The 25,551-nt window shown below is 39.6% G+C and overlaps 1 protein-coding gene across 2 annotated transcripts in view; it reads left to right on the plus strand.

Moving 5' to 3' along the window:
- The window catches only part of THSD7B (thrombospondin type 1 domain containing 7B), a 908,985-nt gene that overhangs the window by 377,999 nt on the left and 505,435 nt on the right, over positions 1 to 25,551 (plus strand). For both annotated transcript variants that reach the window (XM_054679008.1, XM_009443389.3), the window contains exons 6-7: positions 11,537 to 11,692; positions 22,159 to 22,356. In XM_054679008.1, coding sequence (XP_054534983.1) covers positions 11,537 to 11,692; positions 22,159 to 22,356 — 354 coding nt within the window. The remainder of the gene's footprint in view (positions 1 to 11,536; positions 11,693 to 22,158; positions 22,357 to 25,551) is intronic.

The following is a 25,551-nucleotide window of genomic DNA, read 5'->3' on the forward strand; positions in this document are numbered from 1 at the left end:
TTTGGTATGCAAAGAGACTAGTGGCATTTTGTCCCTGCCCTAGAGATCTGTGGAAGTTTGAACTTGAGAGAGATGATTTAGGTTATCTAGTGGAAGAAATTTGCAGCAAAGTGCTCAAGAGAAAGCAGAGCATAAAAGTTTGGAAAACTTGCAGCCTGACAATGCCATTGAAAAGAAAACCCCATTTTGGGGTAAGAAATTCAAGCTGGCTGCAGAAATTTGCATAAATAACAATGAGCCAAATGTTAGTCACCAAGACAATGGGGAAAATGTCATCAGGGCATGTCAGAGAACTTTGTGGCAGCCCCTCCCATCACAGGCCTGGAGGTCTGGGAAGGAAAAATGATTTCATAGGCTGGATCCAGGGCACTCCTGCTCTATGCAGCCTCGAACATGGTACCCTGCATCCCAGCTGCTTCAGCTCTAGCCATGGCTAAAAGAGGCCAATATAGAGCTCAGGCTGTTGCTTCAGAGGGTGGAAGCTCCAAGCCTTGGTGTATATGTGGTGTTGGGCCTTTTGGTGCATAGAAGTCAAGAATAAAGGTTTGGGAACCTCCACTTAGATTTCAGAGGATATATGAGAATACCTGGATGTCCAGGCAGAAGTTTTCTGCAGGGGTGAAACCCTCATGGAGAACTTCTGCTAAGGCAGTGCAGAAGGGAAATATGGGGTTGGAGTTCCACACAGAGTCCCCACCAGGGCACTGCCTAGTAGAGCTGTGAGAAGAGGGCCACTGTTCTCCAGATCCCAGAATGATAGGTCCACCAACCGCTTTTGCACTACTTGGGACCTAGTGAATCCCATGAGCCTTCCTGTTCTCTGTACCTGGAAAAGCTGCAGACACTCAATGCCACGATGTGAGGGCAGCCAGGAGGCTGGCTGTACCCTGCAAAGTCACAGGGGTGGAGCTGCCCAAGGCTACGAGAGCCCACCTTTTGCATCAGCATGACCTGGACATGAGACATGGAGTCAAAGGAGATCATTTTGGAGCTTTAAGATTTGACTGCCCCTGTGGATTTCGGACTTGCATGGGGCCTGTAGCCCCTTCATTTTGGCCAATTTTTCCCATTTGGAATGGGTGTATTTACCCAATGCCTGTATCCCCATTGTATCTAGGAAGTAACTAACTTGCTTTTGATTTTATAGGCTTATAGGTGGATGGGACATGACTTGTCTCCAATGAGACTTTGGACTTGGACTTTCAGGTTAATGCTGGAATGAGTTAAGATTTTGAGGAACTTTTGGGAAGACATGATTACATTTTGAAATGTGAAGACATGGCTTGGTGCAGTGGCTCACGCCTGTAATCCCAGCAGTTTGGGAGGCCAAGGTGGGCAGATCACCTGAGGTCAGGAGTTCGAGACCAGCCTGACCAACATGGAGAAAACACTGTCTCTACTAAAAATACAAAACTAGCCAGGTGTGGTGGTGCATGCCTGTAATCCCAGCTACTCTGGAGGCTGAGGCAGGAGAATCATTTGAACCCGGGAGGCAGAGGTTGTGGTGAGCTGAGATGGTGCCACTGCACTGCAGCCTGGGTAACAAGAGTGAAATTCTGTCTCAAAAAAAAAAAAAAGAAAAAAGAAAAGAAAAAGAAAAAGAAAGAAATGTGAAGACATGAGATTTGGGAGGGGCCAGGGGCAGAATGATATGGTTTGGCTGTATTCCCACCCAAATCTTATCTTGAATTTTATTTCCCATAGTTTCCACATGTTGTGGGAGGGGCTCGGTGGGAGGTAATTGAGATCATGAGGGTGGTTACCTCCATGCTGTTCTCATGACAGTGAGTGAGTTCTCATGAGATCTGATGTTTTTATAAGGGGCATCCCCCCCTACACTCTGCACTTCTCCTTGTTGCTGCCATGTGAAGAAGGACATGTTTTCTTCCCCTTCTTCCATGATTGTAAGTTTCCTGAGGCCTCCCCAGCCCTGAACAACTGTGAGTTAATTATAACTCTTTTCTTCATAAATTACCCAGTCTCAGGTATTTCTTCACAGGAGCATGGGAATGGACTAATACAGGGCTTAATGAGGGGGTTCCTTCTAAGAGATGCTTTGTTAGATGATCTTGTCTTTGTACATCATAGAGTGTACTTACACAAATCTAGTTGGGATAGTCCACTCACAACTAGGCTATATGGTATGGCCTAATGCTGACAGGCTACAAACCTGTAATGCATGTTACTGTGCTGAATAATATAGGCAATTATAACACAGTGGTAAGTATTTGTATATCTAAACATAGAAAAGATACAGTAAAAATACAGTGTAAAAGATTAAAACCCGGCACATCTGTGTAGGGCACTTACATGAATTGGGCTCGTAGGAGTCAAAGTTGCTCTGGGTGAATCAGTGAGTGAGTCCTGACTGAGTATGAAGGCCTAGGATGTTACTGTACACTACTGTAGATTTTATAAACACTGCACACTTATGCTACACTGAATTTATTTTTAAAACTTCTCTTTTCAATAATAAATTAATCTTAGCTTAATTTAACTTTTGTACTTCATAAACTTCTCAATTTTTTAAAACTTTTAACTCTTTTGTTATTACACTTAGCTTAAAACAAAAATATTGAAATATTGTTCAACAGCACAATATTTTCTTTCATCTTACCCTTTCTGTAAGCTTTTTTCCATTTTTAACTTTTTTTATTTTTTATTTTATACTTTTAAACTTCTTTGTTAAAAACTAAGACACAAACACACACATTACCCTAGGCCTACGTAGGGTAAGGATCATCAATATCACTGTCTTCGACCTCCACATCTTGTCCCACTGGAAGATCTTTAGGGGCAATAACACACATGGAGCTGCTATCTCCTCTGTTAACAATGCACATGTACCCTAGAACTTAAAGTATAAAAAAAAACAGCAACAAAAAGACAATGCCTCCTTCTGGAATACCTCCTGAAGGACCTGCCTGAGGCTGTTTTACAGTTAATTCTTTGGTAAGTAGAAGGAGTACACTCTAACAATAAAAAGTATAGTATAGTAAATGTACAAACCAGTAATACAATTATTTATTATCAAGTATTATATATTGTACATAATTGTATGTGCTGTACGTTTATATGACTAGCAGCACCACAGGTCTGTTTATACCAGCATCACCACAAATGTAAATAATGCATTGATTGCACTATGACATTAGGATGACTGTGATGTCCTTAGGCAACAGGTATTTTTCAGGTCCATTATAATCTTATGGGACCACAGTTGTCTGGGCAGTCCTTGAGGTGAAGTGTCATTATGTGGCACATGACTGCGTTTGTAGCTAGTGGAGGGTGACCTTTGCACCCGGTTGCCACTCCTTCCCCAGTTTCAAAGCTACCTTAATTTTTTTTTTTTTTTTGTCATTCTTTGCCCTTTAAGCAAAACTTGAAGAGGAGGGGTGCTTATAGTGAACTCTTTAAATGTTTTTAGGAATGGTCCTACAACTAAATGTTAAAATGAAAATAGTCAATATAAACACATTTCATCCCCTCTCTCAAGCCTTTGGAAATAATCGTAAGTACTTTTTAGATTACCACAAAAATACTCATCTAGCTTCTTTTACTTTAACAACACTTACCTTTCCTAAGGTTTAGCTTGTACTGGTGACATTTTTAAACCTATTTTTTTCTATTTTATCTCATTTCACATATTTTTTGGAAGCAGACAAAATAGTCACTTATTTTTTTCCCAGTTAATTATTACTATAACAGCCTACTTTTCTATTATAATTTTTCTTGCAAATACAAAATCATTGTATAGTGTAGTATTAAAGGATATGGAGATTTAAGAAGCCTGGAGTTTGTCACTTATTAGCCTTGTAATTTGAGACAAATAACTTACCTTCAGTTATCTCATCTGTAAAATAGAAATGATAATTGTACGCACCCGAGTGGTTGTGATGAGTAAATGAGAAATCACATTAAAGCGATTAGCATAGCACCTAGAGCCAAGTGGGTTGTCAATGCCTATTAGCTATTAATACCAACATTAGTTAAATAGGCACTTGTGATCATTCCCAGGAAGACTTGCTTTCATTTAACTGTTGTCATAGTTTCTATGGAAAAGAAAATGAATTATAAGTTACAAAGTGCTGGGTGTGAAGAGGACTCTTGGACCTTTTGAAAGCTCCCCTTCCCTCACATTGCATATTTCTGCCCTTGAAATCTCTGGAAATAGCTCTTTCATTGTACCTGCCTCTCTGCCTTTTTACTTTTTCTCTTTTCTTGACCACTTCCCTATCTCTCACTTGCCGCCTTTCTCTTCTGTGTCATCAACAATGGTGCTTCTCACTTCATGAACTGTATAAGATGTCATTTAGATCAGCTCTTGTTCTTTCTATCTTCTCCATGCCCTTCTTTTATTTCTGAGCCAAAAGTCTGAGAAATAATCAGAAAATAAGTTTCAAAAGGGGGACAGAGGAGAGAACATATGATAATAGAAACAGATGAATATATGGCTGAAGGCTACTATATTTTTTTCCTTAATTATGTAATTGGTGGCTATTGACTTTGATTTCTTTCTAAAATTATATATGTGCTTCACTTGTTTTGCCTTTATTTTTCTCCTGAGGAGTGTTTTTCTATCTTTGCCTATAGTGCTGTTACTCTTTATCATTAGGAAAATCACTAGTTGATATTCATTTTCTAATTGGCTATATGAAATGAATGAAATTCAGAAAACTTTTTGACATGTGGCCAAATTTTACATAATTATTTCTAATTGCAGGAATTATTTTTATATATTAAATCTGCTGTGCATATACACACATCTTCCTGCCAAATTGTATTGCATGTTACTTTGCCAAGAGAGTCACAATATGGCTAAAATTAAGCTTTATTAGGTATAATAGGATGAGAAGTGATTTAATTCTTTAAGCTGCCTATAAGTTCTAGGAGACAGATTTTATTCTATTTACTAAGTTAAAAGACTGATTCATTATTTTGCAAATCCCAGTGACAACAGTCAACTGAAACAATGCATGATGCTTCTTGAAGGAAAATGGCTTTATGGTTAAAATTGTAAAATTATTTATCTTTCCCCTTCCACCATTTGACTCCTTCAGTCTGTAGAAGAGGCCTATTTATTTTAGCAGGAGGTAGATTGAGTTTCTGCCAAGTCAGTGTACTCCCTAAATGAATATATCAGGGGCAATATTGTTTCTCAAAAGTCATTTAGAAAGTAGCATTTTTACATAAGTAGGCTCTTTCATTAGTTTCAAATTAAATTTGAGCAATTGCTGGTGATTTTTGGTTGTTTCTTGAAAAGCCCATGGAATTGGGGAGTTCTGAGTCTTTGAGTGAGCATTTCCTTTCGGGTTTACAGTGCCTTCATTTGATTTGGAAAACTGAAATGACTGTAACTTCTTTATCTAACTTCTTTGAGGAGGTTGATGTTGTATTCTGGAAATCAAAATCATATTTAAAATTAACTGAAGATAGAATGTTTTATTTGTAGGGTTACTTAGGTACCCCTAAGGTAGAAAGCAGACAAAACAATTTAGATTTTGGGGGTTCTTAGGAAGTAACAGTAGCTTTATTTTCTTTTAATCTCTACTTTTTTGAAAATGCTGGGGAAAAAAATTAGTATCTTGTGACGAATTCCTCTACCATCTGTAAGATACTTCTTTTTGTCCTAAAGGAAAGATGAACTCCATTATGCCTTGCCAGAATTACCTCAAACACTTTCTGAATTTTGAAAAAGACTAACTTGATTTTTTATCCAGTAATATATTTAAAAACAACAAAGCGCCAATGACTCTTATAGTACCTCTTTTTACTTTAAGCAAATATAACTTCCTGTATTTAAACTAAAGAGGGATACATGGTTATTAATTATAATTAATTAAATACTATTATGCAATTCCATTTTAATTTCTTTTTGAGGAGTTTAAATGAACTGAAATTTAAATCTTACAAAATGGCTATCAATAGGGGTGGGAAAATGTATACTCATTGATTCTTTAGCATCTTATTTCTCGGTTAATTCAAATTAGTTTGGAGTAGAGTTTGATTTAATTTCAAAGAATGATACTCATTTTTCTTCACAATGGCAGTCACATACTAATGATCACAACAGGCATTTTTCCTCTTAATTACAATTCATTTTGTATGAATTTGTATGCTCATCTGAATTCACCATGTCATTAAGGAAAATGGTAAACTTTGTTCATATCTAGAATTAAGAACAGTTTTTTTTCCTTAACATTAAACATATCCCCTACCCAGCATATTTTTCCTCCTCTTAATTAACATTCTGTTCATGGAGGAATTCATTATTTAAGGTGACTTTGCAATTATTAGTAGCAGACTTTAACATTTCTTGTGAGACAGGTCAATTTAATAATTTCATATTGCCAATGAAAAATTCCAGTTTAGACACCAGCAAAATATTCAAAATATTAATGACTATTGCATATGTGCAATCACTTACAATACTATAATATTTTCCTTAGCATTTAGAAAGATGCCGCTAGGCAGTGATCCAGATTTGTCTGAGTTATATGTTATTTCGACTCTTTAACATTTTGTGACCATGAAGAGTCTCTGTGGGGATTAACATTGCTGTCTACCAAACCTAAATAGCCTATAAGACCTGGGATAATTGCTTACCTAGTCTGGCAGTTGGTCAGCCTAGGAATGGCAGAAGGCTCCAAGGTGACATGGTCTAAGAGGCAGCTGGAGGAAGTGGGATAGCACAGACCTGCTCCTAGGGCCTCATTGCATTAAGAGAAGACAGAGCTAATTAATAGAAATAAATTTGTTTCAGGCAGTAGTTTCAGAGAAAGGAGTGCAGGTGAATAGAAAAGCAGCAGTTCTTACCACAAACATCGTGGCTGGAGTTTGGCCAAAGAGAACTGAAGACTCAGTAGACAGTAAATTGCATAGATCACCCAACTTTAGGTGACCCAGGAAATGCCTTCACTCCACCCACTTCCTGGGATAAATGTGTTTCAATATGAACAGCCACAAATTTTTAAAAAGTATGATAGTCATTTGAACTGGAGCAAATTTTGGTCTCACTGCCTCCTTGATGGGGACCATTTGGGAAAAGACTGGAGTTTTGCAGTAGCAATGAAGGAGGGGAAGGATTTGGATTTTATTTAAAGGTATAAAGGGTTTAAAGTGTTAAATTTATTTAAAGATTCTTGGATCTGTCATGTCACGTGTTGCCTCCAGTTCTGGTCACTGTGATTCATAAACAAAATATCCTTGGTAGAAATGACCACATCTGCGCTATCTGATGTTTTCATTCTATGGAAGGAAAACCAAGAAGGATAGACAGAGATGAGTTGGCCACTTGGGTAGAGGCTTAGCTCTTGCTTTGCTCTGTGCTTGCTGAATGAACTTGGAAAAACCACCCAAAGTCTTGGGAGCTTAGTTTTTCAGTAAAATTGATGAATTAAACTAAATCAGCTCTGAAGCTCCCTCTAGCTCCGAAAGTCCTATTGACTGTTGGAGCATAGAAATATCCTGTGTTTTTAGTCTTCTCTGGAAGATATGACTTGCTAAGTGGTCTGAAGCTGGTAAGTTCTTTGTGACTTACTCATGATTTATTTCTAGAACAAATTTAGCCTGGGGTGGGCTTAGTGGGTCTGTGATAGAGACAGGCTGACCCAAGCACATTGATTCAGTGTCTAAATGAAGCATCTTAGACTTGTCACCAGACACTGGAATAATTTATTGATATGGATTAAGATTCACTGTCCATCAAAACAGCAGGTGCTGAAGAGACGTGACTGCTTTGATAAATGGTCTCTCTCCTACCCCTGGTCCTCCAATATGTCACTTAATAGTCCCTGGAGAAATCCCTCCCTGTTCTTTTCCAGCAAACCATGTCCTTCTCTAATTTCAAATCTGAGGGTACCATTAGTTCTAATGTTCAACAGTCAACTAATTGACAGTTAAGTATTTATCAAAGAGGACTCAGGGGACTTAACCTCACAACCCCCGTAATCCTCAACAGGCCTCCAAAAATAAGCCACATAAGCATAATATCGGTGTAGACACAGTGTCCTTGACAAACGCAGCTTCAGAACGTATTTCCCAGGCTTTTTCCAGCTGCACTGCCAACCATAAGCCCTTCCTGCACAGACATGCTGGGAGCTTCAGATACACTGTAGTGCTTGCCTAATGTGTGCCTGAGAGTTGCTCCGGTTGATTGAGTACTTTGAACTGCAGGGCCCAACATCAAGTACAGAGGTTGTGGCAGCAGCTGTCAGCTGGGTCTTGGGGCTGAGGGGCTTAGAGTATCTTCTTAGTAATGAGAGAGACAGTCATGGCAAGGAAAAGAGGGCAGTAATACAGCTTTCCAGTCTTATTAGGATTTGTGGACCCATATACAATTAATATGAATTCTTGCTGTAACATGGACTCTATGAAGACAGAAACCTGGTATGTTTTACTCACCATTGTAGCTTAAGCACCTAACACTGTGTTAACAAATGGTGTGATGCAGGTCCACTGTGCACTGGTTACCAACTTGTCTGAGTCCAGTGGGAGCAAATACACTCATATGCAACAAGTTATATGAAGCAGATTTATTACTCACAGATAGGCAGCAAGGGACAACAGACGCCTACGATTCATTGTGAGCTGGTGCCCCACGGTACAGAAAGCTGCCCATGGGGTCTCCACTGTGCATATCCCACTTGCACTGCAGATGAGGGACACTGAAAAGTGGCCCATCTTGGGTTTTATACCTTGGGGGATACTTGACATGCTGGGCTAAAAATGTTGAAGGACATCTTGTTCTTATGGGGGACTGGAGCAAAGCTGGGGCTATTTTGGCTAGCTTCCTCCTTATCTCTGGATGTTGCATTTTCAGCTCATTCTACAGTTATTTTTGGGAGCTACACACAACAAAGAGGGAAAACTGTATCAGTCCAAGGCCACCCAGAGAAGTGTCCTATGCAGGGAAGGTACTTAATATAGGTTGAATGACAAATACCGAGGTCATATAGGGCTGTGGTTAAGAAGACAAACTCAGACCCAGATGCCTAGATCCCAATCCCAGGTCCACTGCTTACTAGCTGGGAATGTGAATAAGTGAACATTTCTGTGCCTCAGTTTCCTTATTTTAAAACTAGAGAGAATAATAACAACATATACCTCAAAGGGAAGTTATGCAGATTAAATGAATTAATGTTGATAAGTGGGTTATAACTAGTGCCTGGCATGCATTATAAATGCTCATTAAACATCAGCTTACATGGCCCACTTTCTTTTCCATCATTACCAAGGTTTTGTTTTTGGAACTAAAGTTTGAGTTTGTGAGAACACATGCTAACATGTATGAGACCAGATTGAAATACACTTCTGCCTTAAGCCATCCAGCTATGCAGCTTTCTATTTATACAATGCTCTGGCACATCTCTTTCATCAGCTCTGTTAATATACTGCTTGATTTACCCTTTTAGACTGAGAGCTCCTTGTAACCAGACACTACTCAAGAGTGCCTGATTTAGATGGATGCTCAGTGGTTTGAAATGAATGCATGATTTACTCAATGAATGACTGTTTTGTGTGTGTCTTGATTTCCTCAACCCTGGGGATGAATCACAAACCCCTTCCCCATCTCTTGGGTTCCCCTTTACACACAGTTCATCAGTCTCATCTGTGCATCCCCAGTTCCGGTCACTCCAGCTTCTCATCCTATTGTTCCCATTTCAAGCACAACCTTTGTTTGATTGCCACCTCTTCTCAGCCTCCCTGGGCAATCCCTTTACATTCCCCTAATACCTGTTCTCTCTTCCTTTCTCTGTCCCCTCCACATGGCTTGCAAACTGTAACATTTACATTGGCAATCTTGCTTTGTACTTGCCCTTTATTTTAAGTCATATCAAATCCTTTTGGTAAACTGGAAAAGAATTAATTGCAAATAAACCATTATTATTTTGTTTCACAGCCTCTCTTTTCCTTTCACCCTCATAAGCAGCTCAGGTTGCCTCATTGTTCATTAGAAATACTTTTTCCCCATGGGTTGCAACTTTGTCATGATAATATTTTTTTATTTTGCTGCTATTTTGGTGTTCAAAGTTCTGCTGGTCAGTGCTGAAATTTATTTTCACTCTTACCAGATTTGACTCTTACACATGTGTTAAGGGTAAGACAGAAAGTAGATGGTGTGATTTACAACTCACTCCTCTTACTGCAGTGTCCACCTTGGAAGCATTTCTAGTGTGCTCAAATGAATAGAAATGACATATCAGAAATATTTAGACAATAGTACAAACTAGTGTGTAAAATAACATTTTTGGAACTTTAACCATTTGTTAAAAAAAACTCTAGATTGCTTCAAAGCCTTCCTAGTTTAGGGTCTCTCTGTGCAAGAGTAATTACTTAATACATTTGTCTGTTCCTTTAGAGTGTCATCTCCAAGTATTACTATCCTAGCTCCTATAAAATTACAATCTTCACAAGGATTGGGATCTTATCTTCTCCTTCTTCTGTGTATTCTCATGGTGCCTAGAAAGAGTCTCCTGGCCAGGCATGGTGGCTCACGTGTGTAATCCCAGCACTTTGGGAGGCTGATGGAGGCAGATTGCTTGAGCCCAGGAGTCTCAGAACAGCCTAGGGAACATAGGGAGACCTTCTCTCTACAAAAAGCAATAGAAAAAATTAGCCGATCATGGTGACATTGCACCAGTGGTCCCAGCTACTCAGGAGGCTGAGGTAGGAAGATCGATTAAGTTGATGCTACAGTGAGCTATGATGGTACCACTGCACTCCAGCCTGGGTGACAGGGTGAAACCCTGTCTCAAAAAAAAATTAATTAATTAATTAAATTTAAAAGAGCAAAAAATAAAAAGAAAAAAAAAGCATCTGCATACAGAGGACACATGGTGAACACTGTTGTTGGAAAGATGGTTGCTGCGACCTGAAGTGACCTCCATGTGGGCCCACTCTGGGTGCAGGTGCACACCGGGAAGAGACGGAAGCTACTAGTCATTTTCCAAGAGGACATTTGGGCCTCTGTGTAGCCTCACAAATGAAACTGATTTCCAAGGGCCAGTTCTGCAGTCACAGATTCTGAATTTTCTTCTTATCCTAAGTACCATTTTTCTTGTGTATCTTTGCCAGCTCCCCCGCTCAGGGGAGTCACAGCAGTAGATTGGTTATGCTAAACACTCCACCTGAGGGCTTCGATCTGGATTTTTTTCACAGTGACCTAGTCATTTATATAGTTGAGATAGACTCATCTTGAAACTTCACAAAGCCATTTAATTTTTTAAAGAGTCATAACTCTAGATAATTTGTATCTATGATATTTCCAGTTCTCTCTTAGATTCCCAGGGAATACCCTGCAAAGCAGGAATTTCAAGCGCATGCACTTTGCCTCTGTCTTCTTTGCCTTTTCTCAACCAAAATACTAGTCATGTGAAGCTAAACAACACATATTAGAAAGTGTTGATGTTTTCTTTGCATATGTTCTTTTTAACTATAATGTTTTATTTGCAAGACAGGCATGCAAATAAAGGCAGAAGCAATGCTAAGGATGTCCAGAGAATGTGACATGGTCCGTTATCTTTTTGTCCCTCAGTCTCTAGACCTGTGGAAAAGACATTATGTATGGGACCCACCCCGTTGCCCTCTCAGCTCTGCAATATCCCTTGCTCTACAGACTGCATAGTATCTTCCTGGTCAGCCTGGGGCCTGTGCATCCATGAAAACTGTCGTGATCCTCAGGGGAAAAAAGGTGAGTGCCTTGTTTGCATGCGCTTCATTTGCTGTCAGCGTACAAACGTTTATTTTGGTAGCTAAGTCACTGATTAAGCCTGCTTAAGACAATATTTGTTTGTAAAATTTAGATAACCAGCTCAAGCCTAACGGTATTCAGTTTTAGGGAGGCAACTGGGACATTTCTGTGGAGTGCACAATCTCACCTTGATTTACCTTCAGTTAGACTCATAGCTGACTACTACTCTATTTGGTATAACTCCATCTTTTGTTTTGTTTTGTTTTCCAAGATGAGGTCTTGCTCTGTGACCCAGGCTGGAGTGCAATGGCACGATCTTGGCTCACTGCAATCTCTGCCTCCTGGGTTCAAACAATTCTCTGGACTCAGCCTCCCAAGTAGCTGGGATTACAGGTGCTTGCCACCAAGCCCTGCTAATTTTTGTATTTTTAGTAGAGATGGGGTTTCACCATGTTTTCCAGGCTGGTCTCGAACTCCTGACCTCGTGATCTGCCCACGTCAGTCTCCTAAAGTGCTGGGATTACAGGCGTGAGCCACCGTGCCTGGCCACTTCATGTTTTTTATATATAATGTTTATATGGGGGAAATTGGACATGATTTCCACACTCACACCTGAAAAGAACTGTTTGGCAAATCTATATATTTCTTTTCAGATTTCCACATTTAACATTTGATGTTATATTTTAGATTTTTGCAAGGGTCATTATGTATATTGTTTAGTTTCTGATATTGATCTTGGGCTTAAGGAAAAACCTTCAACCTTTATATTCCTGTTTATTTTTGTAGGCCTCTATGGTCTAGTTTTCTTCAGTTTGTAATCAAAATATACGTCTTCATCTTCAAAAGTTTACTCCTAGTGATATCTTGCCTTCTCTTTCATTGACCCTTTAGTTTCTATTGATACTGTGTTCCCTTAAATGACAGTACTAAAAAAAAATATTTCCTTTACCAAGAAAAATGAGATCCAAGGACATTCCAGAAAATAGATTCTAGTTATTACATGCAAAGCAAGAATCCATGGCCAAACACTTGATGCTAGCATGCTTGCGTACCTAGCACCCTGCTCACTGCTTACTGCTACATTCACTTGAAAACCCACATTTCAGTAATTCCTAGAGTGCTCATATATACACATGTGCACACCCAGACTCACTTATCCCTGTTCCTGGGCTTTTCCTTTCATTCTGACTCTTGTTCTAAGGTAGAAAGGAAGACGTGTATTGGCTTTCAGGCAGGTGGAAGCTAACTTTCATTCTTTTATCAAACCATAGAAATCTGGATGTCAAAGAAGCCTGGAGAGGGCCTTGGGCAATTCTCTTATTCGACATGTAACCAGAATGTCCCCCACGCCTCCGCAGCTTGTGGACACAAATAAGTTTCCATTTATACTAATACCTATAGTTTGCAGTCTTATGATCTACACGTATATAGTCAGTTGCATGTAGTTGTATACGAGATTCTTCAGGGTGATTTACATATTTTTAGAACAGTCATCTTATGTTTAGCCTGTGCTGCTCCTGTTTAGGTCACTGTCCAGAAAATCATGTGAGGTTGGACCAAGGCTCCTCCAGTCACTGTGGCTGTGACATCACTTTGCTGCATGAAGTGCTGCCTTCATCTGCTTTCAAAGCTGTAGAACCACATCAGACCAAGTAGATCTGGGAGACTCTTGGTTATATTACTTGGGAGACTAATGGTTATAGGTGACAGAAACCCAATTGATAACCAGCTTAAGTCAAAAGAAGAGACTGGTTTGAGCTCATGTAGCTGAAATGAGAAGAGAGGATAGGGCTGCATCCAAGAGTATAAACAGGCCAATGGGTCTCCGTCTTGTTTTCTAATTCTTTCTTTACCTTTACATTTCTCTCTCTCTCCATCTCTTGTGTCTGCTTTTCTCTATATTAGGTTCAATTTAAGGTAGTACATAAAGCAGAAAGAAATGTCTTTTCCATTGGTCCCCGGAAGAGTCCTGGAGTTGAATCTCATTGACTGTTTTATGTCATGTCCTCATTCCTGAACCAACTACTCTGACTGGAGGATGTGGGGTTTACATGTTCAAATCCTGGACATGTGGCCACCACTGGGATCAGGAGAGGGACAGTTCCCTTCAAACTTCAAAGACAGAGAATGGGGAAATGTGACTCCCTCAGAAAAAAATGAGGTACTGGTACTACAGGCAGGTAGAAGCAGTTCTGAGGGTCAGATTTTATAGGTGCTTGTTAAATAGATGTTTACTAAATGCTTTCTCCCCTTCGTTCTGGGCCATGGATTCTCTATGGCAATTCAAAGAATGCTTTTGCCTGCTTTCTTTCTTTTTCTTTCCTTTCTTTCCTTCCTCCCTCCCTCCCTTCCTTCCTTTCTTCCTCCCTTTCCCTTTTCCTTTCACTTTCCATTTCCCTTTCCCCTTCTTTTGAGTTTCACTCTTGTTGCCCAGGCTGGAGTGCAATGGCGTGATCTTGGCTCACCACAACCTCTGCCTCCTGGGTTCAAGCAATTCTCCTGCCTCAGCCTCCCGAGTAGCTGGGATTGCAGGCATGCGCCACCATGTCTGGTTAATTTTTGTGTTTTTAGTAGAGACGGGGTTTCTCCATGTTGATCAGGCTGGTTGCCCTAATTCTGTGTTGTGTTTTTTTGTCACTTGACCTCCAATTTTCACAAAACTCCTGTTAAAAACCGGCTCCTTGAACTTTCAGTTTTATTTTTCTGGATAATTCGGAACTGGCCCATGGAACTTCAGACCCCCTCCCTTGGCCCCATTCCGCCAAGTAACTTTTTTTGCCAAACTTTATCCTCATTGGCCTCTATTTCTCTATAGTAAAAGTCAACCTGTGCAGATATACCCTGGTCCATCATTCATAAGACACCACTTGCTGTAGGTTGAATGATATGCCCCCAAAAAGATGTGTTCAAATCCCAACCCCTGGTACATATGAGTAGGATGTTATTTGGAAATAGGATTATTTCAGAAGTAATGAAGTTAAGATTAGGTCATACTGGATTAAGGTAGGCTCTATTCCAGTGACTGGTGTTCTTGCAAGAAGAGGAAAATTTGGGCATAGTGACATACACAGAGAGGAGAGTGCCATGTGAGGACATTGAGACACAGAAGAGGAGAGGCCACATGAAGATGAAGGCAGACATTGGGAGTAATGTGTTCCAAGCCAAGGAGCACCATGGAGAACCACAACCACCAGAAGCTAGGAGAGAGGCATGGCACAGATTCTTCTGTAAAGCCTCCAGAGGGAGCATGTGGAGCATGGCCCTGCTGACACCTTGATTTCAGGCTTCCAGCCTGTAGAACTCTGAAGACGATACATTTCTATTGATTTAAGCTACCCAATTTCCAGTACTTAGTTATGACAGCTCTAGAAACTAATACACTGCCCAACTTTGAATCAGCATTTAGGCTCAACAAGGATACAGCACTTCACAAAATGACAACACCAAAGTGTCAAGAAGTAAGGTAATTTGTCTAAAGTCCCATGGTAATTTAATGATGGCCATGTTGGCAGTAAGGATCTGGTTTCCTGTCTCTTTAGTCCAGTGTCTCTCCAAACCCTAAGCTTCCTTAGTTGATTTTCTCCATCAGCCTAAAGAAGTTTGGATCAAAGTACAAGCTCAGTTCTGAGAAGAGGAGCCATCTGCCCATCATGCACCACATTGGTCAGTGTGAGCCATTATGCCTAAGAGCAAATCATTGAGCAGATGCAGGAGACAAGGTATGGGGCATGGGATGTATCTAGTGCCAGTACGTTGTCATTGGATGAAGGGGGAAAAGAGACTGCAGTTGTGGGAGGGCAGGAGGTTGTGCTGAGAGTAGCTTAAGAGCACTAGATAACCAGAGGTGGGGAGTGTTTTGCCCCAATCAATACTTTTTTCAAAGGGAGACTCAGCCTTTGAAAAGGGCTTAAGGCATCATCACTGGCCATCAGAGAAATGCAAATCAAAACCACAATGAGATACCGTCTCACACCAGTTAGAATGGCGATCATTAAAAAGTCAGGAAACAACAGGTGCTGGAGAGGATGTGGAGAAATAGGAATACTTTTACACTGTTGGTGGGATTGTAAACTAGTTCAACCATTGTGGAAGACACTGTGGCGATTCCTCAAGGATCTAGAGCTAGAAATACCATTTGACCCAGCCATCCCATTACTGGGTATATACCCAAAGGATTATAAATCATGCTGCTATAAAGACCCATGCACACATATGTTTGTTGTGGCACTACTCACAATAGCAAAGACTTGGAACCAACCCAAATGTCCAACAATGATAGACTGGATTAAGAAAATGTGGCACATATACACCATAGAATACTATGCAGCCATAAAAAAGGGTGAATTCATATCCTTTGTAGGGACATGGATGAAGCTGGAAACCATCATTCTCAGCAAACTATCGCAAGGACAAAAAACCAAACACCGCATATTCTCACTCATAGGTGGGAATTGAACAGTGAGAACACTTGGACACAGGAAGGGGAACATCACACACCGGGGCCTGTCGTGGGGTGGGGGAGAGGGGAGGAATGGCATTAGGAGATATACCTAATGTAAATGACGAGTTAATGGGTGCAGCCCACCAACATGTCACATGTATACATATGTAACAAACCTGCACGTTGTGTACATGTACCCTAGAACTTAAAGTATAATAAAAAAAAAGAAAGAGTGAAAGAAAAGTGCTGAAGGAGAGGATGGAGGCAGTAGAACCTCTCACCTGAAGGTGGTACTGTCCCCACAGCCTCCTGCAGAGTTTAGGGACATGTTGGGATTGATGAGAATTAGCCGTTTTTTAATAGAACCCATTCTGTGGCTGAATGGCTGCCTCCTGAACTGTAGTCACTGACAGGAGGGATGGTAAGCCCTGATGATTGTTATTCAGGTCTAGGAGTTTGGTATTTTATAAATGCTCCCCTAGAGCAGAGAGAATTTTGGTTTGTAAGGTCTTGTTAAAACCTGCCAGGACCACCTGCATATTCCCTCTTGGGAAGAATGAAGAATAGAGTTTTCCCTCTAGGGAAATGATTCTGTTCCTTCAGGGTATCCAAGCATGTTGTGATGACAGCAAGTAGTCTTGTTATTTCTACTGACTTGTGTGTATTAGGTCTGAGATCCCCCTCAGTCTTGGTGTCTGTCCCATGATTCTACTGTGAGTAGAATCATGGGAGTTCTGCCAGGATCACTGAGTGGTACAAACTAAAGATACTTCAGAATTCTATAGAAGCTGGGGTACACAGGCTAATGCATTAAACATTGCAAAACTCTGGGATATAAGCGGGAGTGTTTAGCTTCACATCTGAATTCTCTACTCTAAAATGCAGTGATTCCACTAGCAGAAATCTAGGATATTTATACTTTCCTAGATATTTCATACTCTTAAAACACACACACACACACACACACACGTGCACGCACACACATACACACAGAAAGATGGAGTATTTAAGAGAAAAGCAAACAACAGCAAAAAAAAAATGAATGTGGAAAGTAGGAGAGAATATCATTTTTCTCCTCTCTAGGCTTTCCTAGTCATCGTGTTATTGCTCTGGTACATTTCCTTTGTTCACATTAAGAAAAAAAGTAGAAAGGAATGGGAAAGTAGGAAATGTTTTATTACCGAATAGAAGAAATTAGTTACTATAGAAATTATCTTTACACGACTTTTATTCTTAATCAGAAATCCTTCCATTAGGAATCATGGAAGGCTTGTGGCTGTTGGTTATTCAGAGTACATTAGAAAATCAGCCAGTGTTCACAGCCTTCACACCCTTCCATCGCGTCATGACAGGCAGACAAGGGAACCATGATCGGCAGGTTGGTGCTTGTCAAGTAAAGCTAGGATGCCTTTCAGAGGAATTTAAATTGGGTCAGGTTTTATCATTTGTTGCTTTCTCTTTGATACACTCCCAGAGTGTTATAATTAGAGATATACGAAAGAGAATTAGCCTGAAAAAATAAATACTCTTAGACAAACTCTACACATAGATGTGATACATTTTAAAATTTTTTCTTGATATATAGACACACATTTATATGACATCCTTATCCTTTTCAGACATATACTAGAAAGGCAGAATTGCCCACTGAAGTTGTTCTAAAGAGGAATTTGCTGGAGGCTCCCTATAGAGTGTCACAACAGCCAGCTGCTTAGGTGGAAGGACTTCAGGGATTCCTTCCCTCAATGAGAGCACCCAAGTCCTTAAAAATTCCCAAAGGACAAGATACTTTGAAACTGAGAAGGCATGACTGTTTTTTGAAGACAGTCTTTTATGCTCTTAAACAAATTAGATAACATGCTAAAGTTGGAAAATACTGACTTGTTTTAGATGTTACATACCAAAAACGGGGGATATTTCCATTTTCCATCCTTGTCTGCTAGATAGGCTTTCCCTTGAATGAGAAGTCTATAAAATCATTTTGCTTTCTCATAGATAGGAAATGCTAAGAGATAGTTGTTTCTTTTTTCTGTGTCTATGTGTTTGGGGTGGGTGGGGCGTTCTGTTAACTTCTCATTCTAAGCTTTGGGAGTTCTCATGCTGACTTCACCCTATCAGTGTGTCTTCTTAGTTTCTGGATTTACACCAGGCTGTGGACTAATAGTGATACTATAAAATACTATCCCTGCAGGATGGTGGTTGATTTCCAAAGGGTTAGGATTGAAGCTTCAATATGCTCAGATTCTTTCACTCAGAGTTGTTACCCAAAGTTCAGGGCCGCCAGAGAGGAAGAGCAAATGGAGTACTTAAGACAGAATAAGCTTCTGTCCTGTTTGTTTAACCTGCTAGACTTTCTTTTTTATAATTATTATTTTATTATTTATTTATTTATTTATTTATTTATTTTCTGAGACAGAGTCTCACTCTGTCACCCGGGCTGGAGTGCAGTGGCGTGATCTCGTCTCACGGCAACCTCCACCTCCCAGGTTCAAGCAGTTCTGCCTCAGCCTCCTGAGTAGCTGGGATTACAGGCAGGTGCCACCCTGCCTGGCTAATTTTTTTGTATTTTTAGTAGAGATGGAGTTTTACCATATTGGCCAGGCTGGAACCTGCTGGACTTTCTTCACGCCTGTCCCAATGGAGTCAGTGTTGAGACATAACATTGCCTGTGGATAGCTCATGTGTACACTTCTGATCCACTAACTCATGCAGAAATACAGCCCTCAGATCTGGATATACCCTCCGGAGCCTCTTTTAATTCTTCCATGGCTTCAATTAAAAAACACTGACCCCTTTTCTGCCATCTGCTCGTCTTCCCTTTTCTCTCCCCAACCCACTGCCCATTCTTTTCTAATTATCTCCTGTAGAATTATACACTAAATATTAATTCTTGGAGTCATAGAAAAAAATAAACCCTGCAGATACTAGTTTCACTAAAGGTGAATTGAATCTGTGGTCAGGAAATGTTGATTATGGCTCTCCCCTGCTGTGCAGTGTCTAAAATTCCACTGTCCAATCTACTCGCCTTTAGTACCTTCAACTAAACCACAGTGCCTTTCAGGTTCACTTTATAAAGTGTGGCGAAAACACAATATCCACAGGAGCTGACTTTAATCTTTTCTTGTGAGGAGGCAATGACTCTGAAAGACTTCTGCTGATTTTCACACCCATCCATTTAATCAGTAATAATGCACCTTTGGAGAAGTAATAAAGTGGCGTCTTAGTTTTCACACATGCAAAATGGGAATAGTAACTTATAACATAGTTTTGAGGCTTTATTCATTTAGAGTAATAAAGTTACTGTCCCAGTCTTGGTAAAGGGTGGATGTTAGTTTATGCATGTGCCTTTTTCCCTTGTTGGGTTTTATGCTTTGAGAAGAATACACATTTCTGGTTCCTCCTGTGGCTTCCCATAGTACAGGAAAGTCATGTGCAAATGACAGTTAATATTTATGGAAGAATATCATCTGATTAATATGAAACTCAATAAATGAAAGTGATTGGTTGGCTGGCCCCCAACCACTATGGACTTGGCAATTGTATATCTTTCAGAACAGAAGTACCTGGGAGACGCCTGATGTCTATTGCAGGCATGAACAGCGATGTGTGATTAAAGTTAAGTGCTAGCAAGAGAATCCAGGGTTTTTGTTTTATGCTAAGCTTGTGCTGTGATTTGATCCTAGTTAGAGTCAGGACAAGGGCAGCACAAATGAAAGACTGAAGGAATTTATTGACTGAGGAGATGTAATCTATAGATTTATGGCAAGATGGATGCAACTTGATTTATGGAGGGAAACTGAACATGCCCCTCAATGGCATTAAGCTCCAAATAATAGGACACCCAGAATCCTTCATAAAGACTTCTAAGTTTCTGTGCTCAAGTCTGGGCTGGTTGTCAAACAGTGTAAATCATGGCGACTCATGCCATGTCTTGCTCAAAGATAAAATCAAAACAAGCAAAAATATAAGACAATAAATAAACAGCATGCAGATGTTACCTATAAGAATAGAGGTCATTCGAGTTTTGTGGCAGTGAGAGCTCGTAGGTCATTGTAGTTTGATGCTCGTCAAGTGAAGTTTACAGCCGTGTATGCATCTCCTTTCAAGGTGGCTTAGAAAGGAAGCTGAGCCCTTCTGTAGATTTTATTTGGCTAGTTAATGATATAGACATGGAGGTATGGAGGTATAAAGCATGGCAGAAGCCATTATTATTTTTTTTTAACTGCTCTGATCTTAACCATGTCAATGCCATGAGCATATAGCCTCTGACTGGCTGAATGATTTCTTCCCAAGGTAGCTAATCCTTAAAGAGACTAGGAGTCTCTTTTAAAGGGAGGTTCTGGGTTATCTTAGGAAAAAAAAAAAAACCCTCAAATAAAGCACTTAAAAATCCTTACCTAAAATTCTTGCCCAGCCCTGTACTTTGCTAAAATACTTAGTATTTTAGGTAAGGATTTTTAAGTGCTTTATTTGAGGGTTTTTTTTTTTTTTTTCAATCTAAGATAACCCAGAACCTCTCTGTAGCTTTTTCTTGTGTCTCAAAACCTCATGTTCATTGTGTTCTAGCCTCCTTGGCTGTGCTATTTAAGAGAGGTTGGTCTTTCTCCAACTATACCTTGAGGTGTGTAACTTTTTCATGAGAGAGATGTTACCTCTCATGCTCCCGAACTTGTCCTTCTCCCCTCCCCTTGTGGGAAGAGTGGTGGGATATGCAGCTTTCACTCTGGGAATTGAATGTTCTCTGTGCTATCAAACTCTCTCATTTTCTTTACTTACTCCAAGGAATAAATGAATAACATTTCTTAACATTATTAATATATATGTTATAATATGTATGTTATATATATGTTATTATATATAACAATATATATGTTATTAATATAATTAATAACATTCTTAAAATGTTATTCATGCAAAACTGTTGGTTTTGTTAAAAGAAAAAGGAATTAAAGGAATCTGTTGATTGAATTTGGAATAGAAACGATGGAAGGTATGAGATCCACAAAAGGTAGACGTAGCCTTTAGAAGTGGTATATCATGGGGGCCAGAGATTGAAAATTTAGACTAAAGGGTTCAATCTGGTTCTCAGTCCTTCTTTATTAGGTCACTTTGTTTTTTAAAAATTGTGCATTAGTTTTTATCATTTAAAAATAGAGGGATTTCTGGTTTCTTAGACAAAATGGAAGGATCTGTTAACAGAGGGTTCATGATCTCTAAGGCCAAGAGTCAACGGAAGCTGAATAGTAGTCAGGCATTTTAGAGCAGGCCGATTAACCCAAACACTCGCTGCAGTCTCATGGTTGACCCATTTGCCTCGATGTGTACCTGCTTGACTCCTGTTGATTTGCATTTGTGACTCTCTGGGCCCATAGCATGTAAAATACATCTATGTTCTTATTACAGTCTCTGGCTGGGACTTTGAGGCCCTAGTCCCACAGTACACTTTTTTTAAACATAATAACAATCATGGACCCATGTCTAGCCTGGATGGAAAGTGAACTCCAAAGAGATATTGTCTTTATGAGGCAGACTGATGTGTAAACCTCAGTGACATGATGCAGATAAATCTCGGAGCAGGAAGTTGTGAATGGTCAGGCGCCATGGAGATGCCAAAGAGGTGATGTATTTTAACCGAATGCAGCGTAACAAGAATGTCAAAATCAACAGCAAAAAGAAAATGTGGATTAATCTATATTTAGATCATTTCTGAGTCTCCATTTATTTTTACTGGTTTATTGATACTATAGGACTTATGCTACTTATTATTCCATTGAATTATGTCTGACTTCTCCAACTCCTAGTTTGTAAACTCTTGGAAGACAGATTTCCTGCTTTTATTCTTTCCCATTCTCTTTTTTTTCTACATCTCATCCTCTCACTTCACATAGAATAAAACACATCAAGATAATACGTGCTTAGAGCGATGAGTACTTGAATAAAACTTTTCATCTCTCACCCAGCTGCTTCTTTTCCTTTCTTGGAAAAGAGTGGAATTCTCTGAAAATTCTTTTCTCTCTCTTTTTAGGATTTAGAACGAGGCAGCGCCATGTCCTCATGGAATCTACAGGGCCTGCAGGGCATTGCCCTCATTTGGTGGAGTCTGTTCCTTGTGAGGATCCAATGTGCTACCGATGGCTGGCATCGGAAGGGATCTGCTTCCCTGATCATGGAAAATGTGGCCTGGGACATCGTATTCTGAAGGCTGTCTGCCAGAATGACCGCGGTATGACCCAGTGACCCACTAGAGGTGTTAGGATGTTAAGTATCAGCCAAATAACACATGACCACCCTTCAATAGATCATTCTCATGAGGAAGAGAAGCACAGCCTTTCTTATCCTTGAATATTTATGTTTACATCGAGTGACACATTGCTGCAAAGTAAGGTGCCGTGACTTAATATGGGTCCACATACTCCATGACAGAACACTATTTGATTGTACTTAAATGCAATACAGCAAACCTAGAGATTTCTTAAGAGTTTTTAATTTGTCAAAAAAACAGAAAACAAATCTCTTAGATAGTGTTCAACTTATCAATATAAAACAAGTAAAAGCCAATGTATAACATGCCTTTATATATTATAAACAAATATCATCTTGTTAAGAATCCAGGACCGAAACGTCCTGCAAGTTAAAAAAACAACCAAACAAAACTAGGTGGCTTTTTGTTTATATGACATTAGAGTTGAATCAGCTATAGACACAATACTAACATTTCCAAAGAACTGTTTTTAAATACAAGTTGTCAAGATTTACAAAACTATTAACAATGATGTCTTTCCTCAATCAGCAAGCACCTGGTAGGTTATTTGAAATGAAAGGTGATTCAGAAAACATGTGTCATGTGGAACTAAGAAAAGTGACATGTAAAACCTTGATCCTGAACTTGAAAAAAATTTCAGTGCCTTGGAAGAATATCGTGTATATTTATTAATCAGCTCTGCCATGAGAAGCCCCACTTATAATGCTCATGATATGTGGAATGAAGCGTTTTGAACTTATGCAGCTAAGTAATCCATAGAACAGAAGTAAATCACAAAATAGATTCAGAGCACACAGGGTTGATATATATTGCAAAGCTTTTCATTCCTTTTTTTCTCTCTCCCTCCCTCCCTCTCTTCATCCTTTCTTCATTTCTTTTCAATCATTATCATAATTACACAGATATAGATTTTGTCAGGTGATGTAATTGGTTACCTGTGGAAACCAGGTGATTATTTAATTAAAGGGCAATAACAGATTGTATTAGCTACAGCAGAGAATTAAAACTAATAGCAACTCCTGTGAATATTAACATATAATTTTTGAATTGTGGTAACATATGTGCAATTTAGTAACAGATCACTTTTGTATTGCTTTTGTTTGTTTTCTAATAAGACGTATATTTTTTGGTCTTTGTCCCTGGCTCCTTATCACAGAGCTCCTAAAACCCTGGTTATTTCCTGAGATACAGGGGTGCTAGGAGAATCTTTTGTTTTAATAGTTGGTCTTTAATCCTGGTTCCTGACACAGCTCTTAAATCCCTTGGAATTTCCTGAGTGCAAGGCCTGCCTTGTTCTAATGAAGTAATGCTTGGTGAGCTTCTGGATGGGGGATGATCACCAGAAAGACCAAACCATGATTAGAAGCTTAGGGATTTCAGTTCACCCACTGGAAACAAGAGAGGGGCTGGAGATTGGGTTAATTATTGATCCTACTTACATAAACACCTCTGAACTATGAGGTACAGAGAGCTTCTGGGCTGCTGGAAATGTGGCAGTGCTGAGAGGGTGGCAGATCCCAGCAAGGGGATGGAAGCCCTGCACTCTGTCCCCCATACCTTGCCCTGTGCATCTTTTCCTCATGAATCTCTTCTGGCTTTTCATGTATATTCTTTGTAATATCCTTTATGATAAACCAATACATGTAAAATGTTTCCCTGAGTTCTGTAATATGTCCTAGGAAATTATAGGGCCTGAGGAAGGAGTTGTGGGAACCCCGATGTATAACCATGGGTCAGAAGCACAGGTGACAGTCTGGGACTTGAGACGGGCATCTGAAGTGAGCGGCAGTCTTGCAGGACTGAACCCATAACCTGTGGGATCTAATGCTAACTCCAAATAGATAGTGTTGGAGTTGAGTTAAATTGCAGGATGCCCAGGTGGTGTTGGAGAATTGTGTGGTTACAGAAGTGTTCTGTGTTGAGTTTGGAGTAAGAAGTGAAGTATGGAAGTTTAAAACATGAGCTCTAGAGTTAGATAGGTTGCAGTTTCAACTCTGCTACTCACCTGCTAGGTGATCTCAGGAAATTTATTTAACTAGGAAGTATCCTTTCTTTCAGCTGCCAAGTGGGGTAATAAAACCTCCCTGTCACTCTTAAGACTGTGAGAGTTAAATTAGTTATATAACAATGATTAGTGAAGTGGCAATGATTTTTTGAATGGCATATAACCATTCAAAAAAGCCATAAACTTATTTTATGTATATTTTAAAGTACAATTATTATTCTACCCGGTCCTGAAGAATTGGTCAAAGAGCATTCTTTTAAAACATGAAAATAATAAGGAGGATTCGAATAGCCATAACTAATTCTTCCTCCCCAGCTCCAGCTAAGGAAACAGGAAGATCATTGGTTTGGTTGGAACCCAGTGATAAATGACTCTCATGCTTTGTTATCTCACAGCAGATATTGGAGGGTTGTCATGATATCTCTGTCCACTTGGCTAGGAACTTCTTTCATAATTTATGCTGAGCCTTCTACAATCATCAGCTTTACTGTTTTACAGCAGTTTTAGAGCTTTCTTACTTATTCCTGTGAAATGACTAATTTTCAGCTTTTGACCTACACACTGAACTTATGTGTGCAGAAGAGGGAATTAATATTTGTTCATATCAGCTCCATGAAGTCTTTGTGGTTTTTAAATACCTGAATGACTCCCTCATCGTTTGTGGGGCAATGGCCATGGTTGTGGTTCTGGGAACATGCTTGGCCTCCTAGTGGCTGAAGCTGTCTTTTGTTCTGTGTGAAACTGAAAATGTGGTCTGGTTACACTTTTTGTGGTTCAGCTTCAGTGTGAATCTGGGTGATTGATGATAGAAGTTTGGCAGAGAAGTGCTCCTGTTTGACTTCTACATATTATCAGGGTTTTTCCATAACTACAGGAGTTGACAGAACTGTTGACATTAATTTAAATGCCTGGAGAAAGACAGGTTTGAGATATACAGTGTCCTTTGATTTCCTTTTGTTTTTTTCTTTGTAACATTTGATATTTTCTTCCATCACTCTTGGTTTATTAATTGCTTCATAGACACTTTCTTTCAGAATTTGTTTTGAATTTAACAGATAAGACCAAAAGAAATACTTTATTTTTGATTTTTTAAAAAACCACTTACATTAGATCTACTCAGACTTGAGGCCTACCATAATTTGTAAGGGTAA

Source organism: Pan troglodytes, chromosome 13 (genome assembly GCF_028858775.2).
Source record: "Pan troglodytes isolate AG18354 chromosome 13, NHGRI_mPanTro3-v2.0_pri, whole genome shotgun sequence".
Lineage (NCBI taxonomy): Eukaryota > Metazoa > Chordata > Mammalia > Primates > Hominidae > Pan > Pan troglodytes.